This window comes from Palaemon carinicauda, chromosome 4 (genome assembly GCF_036898095.1).
Source record: "Palaemon carinicauda isolate YSFRI2023 chromosome 4, ASM3689809v2, whole genome shotgun sequence".
In the NCBI taxonomy this organism is placed as follows: domain Eukaryota; kingdom Metazoa; phylum Arthropoda; class Malacostraca; order Decapoda; family Palaemonidae; genus Palaemon; species Palaemon carinicauda.
Window position 1 is genome coordinate 87,158,656 of NC_090728.1, and position 12,270 is coordinate 87,170,925.

General features: G+C 37.3%; 1 protein-coding gene across 1 annotated transcript in view; it reads right to left on the reverse strand.

The window, feature by feature from the left end:
• Positions 1 to 709: 709 nt before the first annotated feature.
• The window catches only part of garz (Sec7 domain-containing protein garz), a 329,166-nt gene continuing 317,605 nt past the window's right edge, over positions 710 to 12,270 (reverse strand). Inside the window, exon 16 of the mRNA XM_068371820.1 lies at positions 710 to 2,017. Coding sequence (XP_068227921.1) covers positions 1,997 to 2,017 — 21 coding nt within the window. The 3' untranslated portion in view covers positions 710 to 1,996. The remainder of the gene's footprint in view (positions 2,018 to 12,270) is intronic.

Below are 12,270 nucleotides of genomic sequence, written 5' to 3' on the forward strand. Positions count from 1 at the left end.
GTGGAGTATGAGTGATAAAAAGGGTAAAAGTATCAATAATCTGGTACTTATATAAATTCAATTGTTTATTCAATCTTAATTTAATCCCAACTTGAAGGATGACTGATGAAATTTTATACAAATTCATGAGGGATTTTTCAAGATAAATTGTTTGTACGAATCAAGCTTAAAATCCACAAAAAAAATCTTTAGTCACATGAACACAATTCTTAAATCTTAAATTTCACTTCTGCTAAATTCTAAAAGAAGTGATATTTACAACCTCAAAAATAGGATCATGGTTCGTTATATGAAAAAGCTTTCTATAGATTGCTTAAAATGCACACTACTCCATTTTCAAGGCTTTTAATCAGTGACACAATATACAGTACTTTGAATAAAAAAAAATATTCCCTTCATACAAATTATTTTTTTTTTGCAAATATTGAGTTACCAAAAGGTTCCACAAACTTCAAGACAAAAATAAATACTCAAATTGATTTCACTATACTGTACAGTAAAGCAATGACAAAATGAATGACCACTACACTTACTCAAATCTAAAGCTTCACTGTTTGAAGTATTAAATTCTAATAGGGCCGAGAACACATGAAACTTTTGTAAAATAATCTATAAATATACTGTACCTGTATGTATTCAACCAAATTTCATAACAGTATAGTACATAGATTATTTCATCTGTCTAATAATAATAATAATAATAATAATAATAATAATAATAATAATAATAAAATCTGAAAATCAGATCTCAGTGTGAAAACTATTTTACTTAGATACTTTTGAATTCCATTATAATACAATTGAAACATACATGCACATAATTTCTTTAATTACAAGACTGGAATCAACTACAATTTACAACTAATGAAATTATAGTTAAAGTTGAGATGTAGCAACAGCTTTATCCATCACTGGGAGGAGTACTGTATTTGTTTTGTCACCAGTGAATTAGAGAGAAAAATATAATTGTCTAGGTTACCAAGACTTTATACAACTCAAGATATGAGCATAAGAGAAAGCAATATAAAGACTTACACGGTATGCCTATCATATCTCCATAATTTCTCATAAAGGCTATCTTAATTACAGTAACCATAAATATAAGAACTGTACTATAACACTATTTCAAGTTCTATATACACTAAGTGCTGAAATAAGTCTTCATACTACTGTATAATGGTAAAACAAATTAAGGTAATACTATCCCCTGCCTTTCATCTCCACTTTTCTGTTAGAAGCAATTAGTGCAAAACACTTCTATAAATGCTATTGCATCCACTTACCATAAAAATAAAGACTATAATTGTCTAACACTTAGGAATCAACGTTTAACGAGAAAATACTGAAGAAATAAAAAAATATAAAAGTAACAATAAAAACGATATCTTTCTCCAATTCAGCAAGTGTTCCTTTACAAGAACAATAATATTACCTGATATTTCTAAAGTACATATGATATAACATCTATGATTTAAAAAAAAAAATTCTAAGTGTTTCACATTCCAATGAATCTTGCAAATTAATATGTACTGGACTATATACTTCCCTACAGTGTGCAAATAAGTACAGTATAATTCATAATCAAAAACTAAAAATAATGTTGCACAAACAGCACATATTTCTTCAACTTTAAATTACGTATATCACATGAAAATTTACAATTAAATTATACTGATCAAAAAGCAGTTTACTTGAATGAAAAAAACACTAAAATAGGACAACTATGGCAACTTTGAACAAAAACAAAACAAAAAAAGGACAAGAGGGCACGAAATGCTTCCTCCGCCTACCTTAGTACAGTAAAAGGCTGCCACCATTTAACAAACATGAATAAAACTCATGATAACGGAACACATATCTAAGAAGTACGTTGTAGTTCTTAGATATTAAGTAAAACCATCTTATGGGGTAATAGATCCTATGAAATTACAAATACAATATTTACAATTTGTTACTTATTCACCTCAAGCTAGCAATCTAGGAATGTAGAATAAACTCATTTCTTTCCATCTTGAGCCTGAAAAGAAATTTAAGAGGTTGTCAGTTAAAGAACACAAAACCTAAATAAAACTTAAGTTTTCACCATAAAAACAAACTTTTTCTTACACCCTTCATTTGTGTATTTGCCAACAGCAGCCGTCCCAAATTCTTAGTCTATGTCCAACATACATAGGTACTATATAGTAATACTGTTATTATTGTCATTAATATATATATATATATATATATATATATATATATATATAAATGGAATAACATTTTTCAGACGAATAAAATGTAGTAATAAATATGCTCTACTTATACAGAACTAATCCATGCCAAATCAGAGCCTACCCTTGGTTATTAAATGCAAATGCAAATACCAAGTCTTTAGATTTCTCTGGACAAAAATATAGAATTGCACCAAATAATTAATTGATTTGGAGTTCTCTGGCATCCTGACATCAAAGGTTGCTGAAGCTGATATTGTTTGTTATAATTAAAGAATAAAAGAATATTCAATTTAAAACCATAAAAGTGAAGATGTCCTTATAAAATCTAAATAGCTTTCTGAAGGCTTGCTTCTGAAATCTAAAAATACTGCTACCATAGAACAACACATCCAGCCCAAGAATCTTGGGAAGGATAAACCTGTCATCCTCACCTCGAGCCTCAAACAGATATCTATTGCTTACGGTGCTGTAAGTGGGGTATTCGGTCAACAAATGCTGCACTATCATAGGTACCCAACAGTCATTACAGTATGGCTGGTGTTGGCCCGTCATCAGAAACTTGTGTCTCAACCCAGTGTGACCAATGCAAAGATGACAAAGAGTAGTCTCCCACTTGTGGGACATCATGCTATACCTTCAAGGAGATTTATTTGAAGTTCTCTGGCATCCTGACATCGAAGGTCATTGACGCCGATATAGTTTATTATGAATAATGATTAAAATAATATTCAATTAAAACAAGAGAAGTAAATATGTTATAAAAGTCAAATAGCATTAAGAAGACCTCCTGACATAAATTTAAAAATGCCACTAGAAGTAAATATGTTATAAAAGTTAAATAGCATTAAGAAGACCTGCTTCTGATATAAATTTAAAAATGCCACTAGCATCGTATAACACATCATGTCAAATGTCAAAAGATCTTGGCAAGGATGAACCCGCCATCTTCACCATGAGCCTCAAACAGATATCTATTTCTTTCAGTGCTAAAAGTGGGACATTCAATCAACAATTGTCTCACCGTCAAGGGTATCAAACAGTCGTCGCAATATGGTTGGTGTTGGCCAGCCAGTAGAAACTCGTGTGTCATTCGAGTGTGACCAATGCGGAGACGACAAAGAGTAGTCTCCCATTTTCGGGGCATCCCATTATACAGTACCTCCAAGAGGATATACCAATCAATATTTCTCTCATTTTATTTTCGCTTAAAACTATTCCAATGCTGTTGCCAATTATTATAAATAGAATTCTTAACTGCTGGTAAAAAATCATTACAAAAAATGGGAGACCACCTTGGAAGCAATTTGGCTACAGCACTCTTTGCCAGCGAATCTGCCTCTTCATTTCCAGACACACCTATGTGTGTCGGAACCCAGCAGAATCGAACTGTTATACCTTTCAGGCCAATGATTAATAGCCACTCTAAAATCTTTAAAACTAAAGGGTTACTAGAATCAAAACCTTCTAAAGCTTGAAGGACATTTCTTGAATCACTATAAATGGTAAAATTGCCCCCCCCCCCTTTCAACGCTATTTTCTCAAGAGCGGTTAGTATGCCATATAATTCAGCAGTAAATATGGAAGATATTGGAGGAAGTGCCCCTCTACAGTCAAAAGAACTACTATATACTCCAAATCCAATGCCAGCATCAGATTTGGAGCCATCAGTATATACACAAGTTGATTCCTTATGTTCTTCAACATGTTCCATAAAAAGAGACCTAGCTTCTAATTCAGTCATGTTTTTTTAACACCAATAAAATATTTACAGCAAGATATCTGTGGTGATTTCCATGGAGGGGTTGATGGTATCTTAAATGGAAGTACCTTACCTCTAATTTCATCAAAACTGTTTAATAACTGTTTAACTCGAAAGCCATAAGATTGAGGAGATTTTGGGTACAACTCAAAGTATGTTGAGTTCCTTACAAGGCTTGCAGTTTGAAAAGCTAAAGAGTTGGGGAGTCTTTGTGACCTAAACCAATACCGAATAATGGAAGACATGCGGTTATGGTCTAGAGGTAACTCTCCAGCATCAACAATGACACTTGGGATAGGTGAGGTTCTAAACGCTCCTGTGGACAATCTTATACCAGCATGATGTATTGAATCTCATATCTTTAATCGGCTTGGGGTGGCTGAGGAGTATATTTAACACCATTAATTAATTTTGGAAAAAATTAAGGCCTTGTATAATTTTAAAATAGTTTTTTGGGCTCAAGCCATGTCGTCCTGATGGAAGGTCCCTCCGGCAGCTTCCTACTGTATAATATTTCTTCAGGTGATATTACAAGAGAATTACCGTCAGGTATCACAGGGTTCTAACCCCCGGAACGACTATCCTAAGATATCGTGTATAATCAGGGACGTATCTGTAGATAACCATAGATATCTGCACCCCTAATAGACTTAACCCAGTCTAGGAATCTAAGGAGAAGGATAGGTGAGGAGCCGTTACAAATCCTCTCCCCTCATAGTACTGTTCGTCTCTGATGAAGCCACTCCTTTGTTCGCAGCGTTCCTACTTTGTACGTAGTTTTTCAAGTGCGCCTTTTTCAGCTCTTTTTGGAGTAATTCCTCGCATGATGGCTTCCTCTTTGTCAGCTAAGTTGAGAACCCTCTTTTTTTACAGTTTGAATTAGCTATAACTGTTTTAGATCCCCTTGGGGAGTGTTTATTTAACTTTTTAGGCGAAGAGGGAACCAGGCGCTCCGCGTCCAGCTAGCCATTGGGTGCCATGTCGCGTACCCGACCGCCCTTTTATTTCGTGTTCACTTAGTCTTATTTTACTAGTATCACGTTAGCTAGCCTTATTTTAGTATTAGGATGCCTTGGGCTCTGTTTTGTGAATACATTTACCATGCATTAATGTAATTAAGTTTAAGCTTTTAGAGTGTTGGTCCCAGCTAGTCTAGCCTAAAGAGTGGTAAAGTTTTAGTTGGAGATGGACTTTCCGATGGCGATCAGGTCTTTCTTACTGGACTCGTTGGCAGCGGCCATTTTACCCTTAGAGTTATACTAGTTTACTGAGCCCCTATGCCCGCCTGCCTTTGATCCCCCGGTTTTTTCGACCTATTAGGCTTGGCCTAGCCCTCGTCGGCGAATCCGTTGGTCTGCCATGCTGCATTCCCTCGTGATCTCCCATGCTAGGTCTGCGCAGTCCATTGGAGCTCCCCTTTGCGAAGGGTGATCTCAACATGTTGGTGCGCCGACTTACCTGTACTGCCGTTACCTCCTAGCCTCTGAGATTTCTCGATCGACCTGCGGCATCTTATTTTTATTTCATTCTGGCTTCGCCGTTTCTGATGGCGTGGGATTCCTAGGATTCAGGGTGCGGCGGCCCAGAGTGTCTCTGTCTAGAGAGTCTTCCTTGTTGGAATAACCCTCGGATTGAATCTAGATTTCTTTCTGAGCCTGACTTCCTTGCCGTCGCCTCTGTTCTGGGGATTGTTAAGGAATGCTCATATGGTGCATGGTATAGCTACCGCGTGCCGTCACTTCTCTTTATATCGTAGCCTTTCTGGGACTGATATTGCATGAATTTTATCATTATACTGCTGTGTATTTGAATTTGTTGATTGTGGGGTTGGTTACCTTTGGGATTTGACCCTCCATGGCCATCAGCATGCTTCTCTCTGAGGGGTAAGCTATCAGACTGACGGCAGTGCTGGTACCTAACGGCTTTGCCGCCACCTATCGGCACACTATCCTATAGTACCTGTACCGGCGATGCGTCACTACTTACGGCAGTGCTGCCACTGGAGACACTGCCTTCACCTATGGCACGGTGTTTTCTGCTGAAACCCTTGCCGGTTATCTCCGCCGTCCCTAGGCACCATTGCCCCTGAAGGCATTGCTGTTACTGGTTGATTGATTGATTGAAAGTTTTCTGGCATCCTGACATCCAAGGTCTTTGACGCCGATAGCATTTATTATATATGAAACATAAAAGAGAATTCAATTAAAACCATAAAAGTTAAGATGTCATTATAAAAGTTAAATAGTTTTCAGAAGACCTACTTCTGAAATAAATCTAAAAATGCCACTTGCATAGTAGGACACATCATGTCCAAGAATCTTGGCAAGTATGAACCTGCCATCCTCACCTCGAGCCTCAAACATATATCTATTTCTTAAGTTATTATAATTAGGGCATTCTGTCAACAAATGCCTCACTGTTAAAGGTACTCAACAGTTGTCGCAATACGGTTGGTGTTGGCCCTTCAGAAGAAACTTGTGTGTCAACCGAGTGTGACCAATACGGAGACGACTCTTTCGGGCCATCACGTCATACCTCCAAGGAGATATGACATTTGTTACTTCTCTCATTTTATTGCCATCTAGATTATCCTAGTGCTGTTGCCATTTATTAAAAAACAATTTCTTGATGGTAGGTGGGAAATCATTACAGGGAATGGGATACCTTCTTGGTAGCAACTAGGATGCCACATTCTTCGCCAGTAAATCTGCTTTCTCATTCCCAGATACACCTACATGTGCTGGAACTCAACAAAATCGAACCATTATACCTCTCACTTCAGTAATAAAAAGCCATTCTAAAATCTTTAAAACTAGAGGGTTACTAGAATTAAAAACTTCTGAAGCTTGAAGAACATTCCTTGCATCACTAAAAATTGTAAAATTACCCTCCTTTTCCAACGTTATTTTCTCAATGGCAGTTAGTATGCCATACAGTTCGGCAGTAAATATGGAAGCTGTTAGAGGAAGTGCACCTCTACAATTAAAGCCATTACTCTGTACTCCAAATCCAATGCCACCATCAGATTCGGAGCCATTAGTATATATAAAAGTCGATCCCCTATCTTCTGCAACATGTTCCATAAAAAGAGACCTGGATTCTACATCAGTCATATTCTTCTTAACTCCAATGAAGTATTTACAAAAAGATACCTCTGGTAATTTCCATGGAGGCGTTGATGATACCTTAAATGGAAGCACCTTAATTCTAATTATATTTAATAATTGTTTCACCTGAAAGCCATAAGGTTGAGGAGATTTCAAGTGCAACTCAAAGTATGTTGAGTGCCTTACAAGGCTTGCAGTCTGAAAGACTAAAGTATTAGGGAGTCTGCAATCTAAACAAATACTGAATAATAGAAGACATTCGGTAAAGGTCTAGAGGCAACTCTCCAGCATCAACAAGGAGACTTGGGATAGGGGTGGTTCTAAAGGCTCCTGTGGACAATCTAATATCAGCATGATGTATTGAATCTAATATTTTTAACCGGCTTGGGGTGGCTGAGGAGTATATTTCACATCCATAACTAATTTTGGAAAAAAATCAGGCCTTGTATGATTTTAAAATAATATTGCGGTCTGCCCCCATGATGTATGGGACAATACTTCTAAAGGATTCAGAGCCTCAAAACATTTAGCTTCCAACACTTTTAAGTGAGAAACCTATGTAAGCCTACAATCACATATCAAACCTAAAAATTTATCTTCACTTACACATGGGATCCGTTGACCTTCAATGTATATATCCGGGTCTGGATGTACTCCCCGGATACAACAGAAATGTGCAATAGTAGTTTTACTTGTCGAGAACTTGAATCCATTCATATCGGCCCACTGGATAATTTTGTCAATTGAGAGTTGTAGTTTTCTCTCAACCATTGCCTTTCTAGCTCCAGCAAATGATATGGAGAGATCATCAACAAATAATGTTGAGAGAACATCCCGGGAATGGCTGAGAATATCCCATTAAATGATAGTGCAAACAGGGTTACACTCAGCACACTACTCTGAGGAACTCCTTCTTTCTGACATTTTCTCTCTGATAGTTTCCCCCACTCTCACTTGGAAAACCCTCCTCTCAATCCCAAGTCATGAATTGGTTAAGTATACCATATCTCCATGTGGTATCATATGCCTTTTCAAGGTAAAAAAAAAGACTGTCACATGGTGCTGTTTGGAAGCAAAGGTTCACAAATAGAGGACTCAAGTCGTATCCAAACATCAGTTGTTGAGTACATTTTTCTGAATCCACATTGAATGGGTGATAAAATACCCTTCTTTTCAAAGTACCACATCAGCCTTGCATTGACCATCTTCTCCATAATTTTACATAAACAAGCAATTGGTCGATAGTTTGCTGCTAAAAACTTGTCCTTACCGGGTTTTAAAAAGGCTTAAATAATGGCTAGTTCCCAAACACTTGGATAACTATGATCATGCCATATTCTATTAACAATGCTTAAAATAAATAACTTTGTATTAAAATGTACATGTTTAATCATTACATATGGAATTCCATCATGTCCAAGGGCTGTATCGTTGCAATGAGCAAGTGGGGAATCAAATTCTTTTTTAGTAAATGGAGAATTATAAGACTCTTCCCTTCCTGTTGCAATATTTAAAATTTTCTTTTCTTCAATGCTCCTATACTGGTGACCAGGAGCTTCTTCACACTTACATAATACATTTGAAAAATGATCAGCCAGGGCATTGCTAACATCATTTGCATCAGTTACATACTGACCATTCACTCTCAACACTGGTGGTGGTTTGATTGATTGATTTAAGGTTCTCAGGCATCCTGACATCTAGGGTCATTGACGCCAACACTGGTGGTGGGTTGGGGGTGAATTTGCCAGCTATCTTTTTTACTTTCCCCCACACAGAAGATGGTGGTGTTCTATTGTTAATGGAGGAAACAAAAGACATCCATGACTGGCACCTAGCTTCTTTCATGGAAAGACAGAACTGTGCTCTACATTTCTTGTATATAATTAAATTCTCATCAGTTCGGCGTCTACGCAATCGTGTTAGAGATGATCTTGTAGCTCTGTGCAGTTCAGTTATTTCTGAAAACCACAACGGGACTGGTCGTCGTTTGAATAACTGTGTTGTTTTGGTAATTGAATTGACTCCTGCTGTATGGAGAGTTCCATTCAGAAGGTCTATGGCATCATCAATACTTTCAAACTGTTCTGCACTCCCCTCGATTTCACTTAGCTCACAAAATTTAACCCAGTCTGCCTTGTCAAGATTCCATCGTGGCAATCTCTGTAAAGGCAGACCCTTGTTGGTGTTTATAATGATTGGTGCATGATCACTAGTATGCCAATCATCTAATGTCCTCCAATCAAAATCAACAAGGCAGTTAAGAGCTTGCAATTGAAAGGTCAATGCATGAAAAGGTACCTGTCTGAACATGGAAGTGTGTGGGCTCTCTTGTATTAAGGAGTCCTACATCCTCATTCTCCACAATTGATGAGATAATATTGCCCCTTGTGTTTGCCACAACATCACCCCATAAAGGATGTCTACCATTCATATCTCCCAGTAAGAGAAAAAGTTGAGGGAGTTGTTGAATGACCTCTACTAAATTATCATATAAAATATTATCATTTGGAGGTAAGTACAGAGAGCATATTGTATATTTTCTCCCTATATCGATTTGTACAACCACTGCTTGCAGGGGTGTACGAATAGACATAGGTATTTGGGGAACATCTCGACGAACGTACCTGAGACTTCCGCCATGGCTCCCTGCTTGTTGATTATATGGTGTTCTATAGCTAACATACTCTAGAGGACTAGGAGTGTTAGCATCAAGCTTACTTTCCTGTAGACATACAATTATGGGGGAATGTTCATGAATTAGGAGCTTAAGTTCTTCATATTTCGCACTTAAAACCTGACAGTTCCATTGCAAAATGGAGGAGAAAACTATGGATTATTTCTGGAAGACATCTTGGATGAGGTCTTCCCATTAGCAGTTTTTAATCTAACATTATTACCTGTAGGTTTCTTCAGAGATGGTCTTGTTATGTTGGGTCTTACATTTGTGTTTTTATTTGTATCATTTTGATCTATTTGTTGAGGCGGATGGTGGACCTCAACTTGTATTTCTGATTTATTCAGTATATCTTCTGGTTCATAAAAACATCAACAGACAAAACATCAAATTTATTTGACGTCATAACTTAATGTTTCTAATGGAGGGGGAAAAGAGAGATGGAGGTCTCTCTCTTTCGCGATTAATAGATGGTGGGATTATAGGTTTTTGCACCTTTCCCACAACAGGTGCATCCGGTAAGTTGGTCCTAAGTTGAACCTCCATCAAATCAGGCAAGGTCATGGCCTGAGAGAGGTTTGTACTAGTTTTTGTAATGGGGGACGAAGGCTGTACAGCAATAGGCAACACCCTAGTGTTAATACACCGTGGTAAAGCCTCAGGAGGTAATATGGTTACCTCGTTATTTGACATTCTATCAGATGGTATACTTCTTTTTCTAGAGCTATTGGCAGTACTAGGTTGGTTTGATTTTAATGCCTTAGCATAGGTATTTGATTTATTCAATAGTCTTTTGGCATGTCCCACACTTATATGTTTTAAATTTGATTTGTTGTGGGCAGCTTTCTCCAACTTATTAGCTCGCAGCTCTTGTCTGTAGATTTATGATTTGAGTTGCAATTTGAATACCTCTAAGTGCACATTCTCCATGGTAAGATTTGGAGCAAATACCACATATTTTCTCATTTTTGCAAACCTTAGACGGGTACCCAAATTTAGAACAATTAAAGCATTGCAGTGGCTTCTGCTTGAATGGTCTTACTTTAATAATTTCGTTTTCAATAATAATATGGAAAGGTACATCAGCATCCTGGAATGTAAGGATTATCATTGATGTATCTGGGACTTTGTGAACTTTCCATACATTTAGTGGACACATGGCCAGTATCTCCTCCTCTGTAAATTCATACAGATCTCTGTTAAAAACTAACCCCCCTCTGTAGCTAAAATTTAGGTGGGGTTTGACATCCAACTTAATATCATCATTAGATGTTTTTATGTTGAACAGTATTACAGACTGAGTACTTGATTTGGCATGGATTAGGAAACTACTTTTTCCAAAACGAGATATATCGCCCGGTTCAATAGTTCCTACTTTTTTTTATGAATCTATTTGCATATTTCAAAATAATTCCCTGTAACTTCTTTTGATTCAGCTATAAGCCACACTGGTGGTTTTGGCTTTCTCTGGGAGGGTATTACTAAATCAGCTTCTTTTTCCAACCAATCGGCAAGCCCATATACATCCAAATTCTTTGATACCTTATAGCAGAGAGCAGCCGCGCCATTCAAGTTATTAATTTTAGTATATTCATGTTACTTATTGCACTAAATGCTTCGTCATACCTATTGTAAGATATCCACGAATCCCATTTTTCATCTTCAAGTTTCATCCTTATTTCTTTTATACATCCCTAGCACTCAAATGCTTTATATAGATCATCGCAGTTCGTCTCTATTGGAATTTGGGTAACATGAAGGATTCGAAGTTTCCTTGTGTTACCCAAATTACTCGATTTTGGAATAATAGTAGAATGGTCCTTTCCCGTCCTGAGGTCATCAACAGAACTTTCCCTATTTACATTATTAGAGGTCGTCAACAGTGCCGGGGGGGGGGGGGGTTTGGTTGTTGTTAGTCAGCAAATCCAAGGGATGGAGAGTCAGTGTTTGAAGGGTCCATAGTTAAGGGTGGGATTTTATTTGTTTTTTGTTGGTTGTTTTGTTGGTTTATCCCCTTGAGAATTTTAAGAGAGTATCATACATTGGAAAGTAAATTTGCATTCTCCACTATCGGCACAATGAAAGTATACTTCCCAGATGGCCCACTCCATACCCTACCCGAAGTACAGCACCAAAACAGATATAGAGGCACAAGTGTAAGCTAAACCCGCCTGTTAGGACTGAGACCAAGGAAATATGGAATCATTCTCTCCATATCTGTAATGATGGGCTTCTGGCTAGAAGCCAAGAGTCCCACCTCAAGGACTGGATCCCCCCGGATTCCGATGACCCAACTCCTGAGAGTAGTTCTGCCAAAAAGGTCCAAACCATCTTCGGGATGGCTGAGATCATTCAATACTCTCATATATAGCTCTGAATGCAAATACCTCCCAACCGTGAGCCCTTTTCCCATTCATCTAAGCAGGCAGTAATAACGAATGTGGAAATATCCATGCCATTTAAATAAAATAAAAATAAATAGATAAATAAATAAATGAACAAACAATATATATA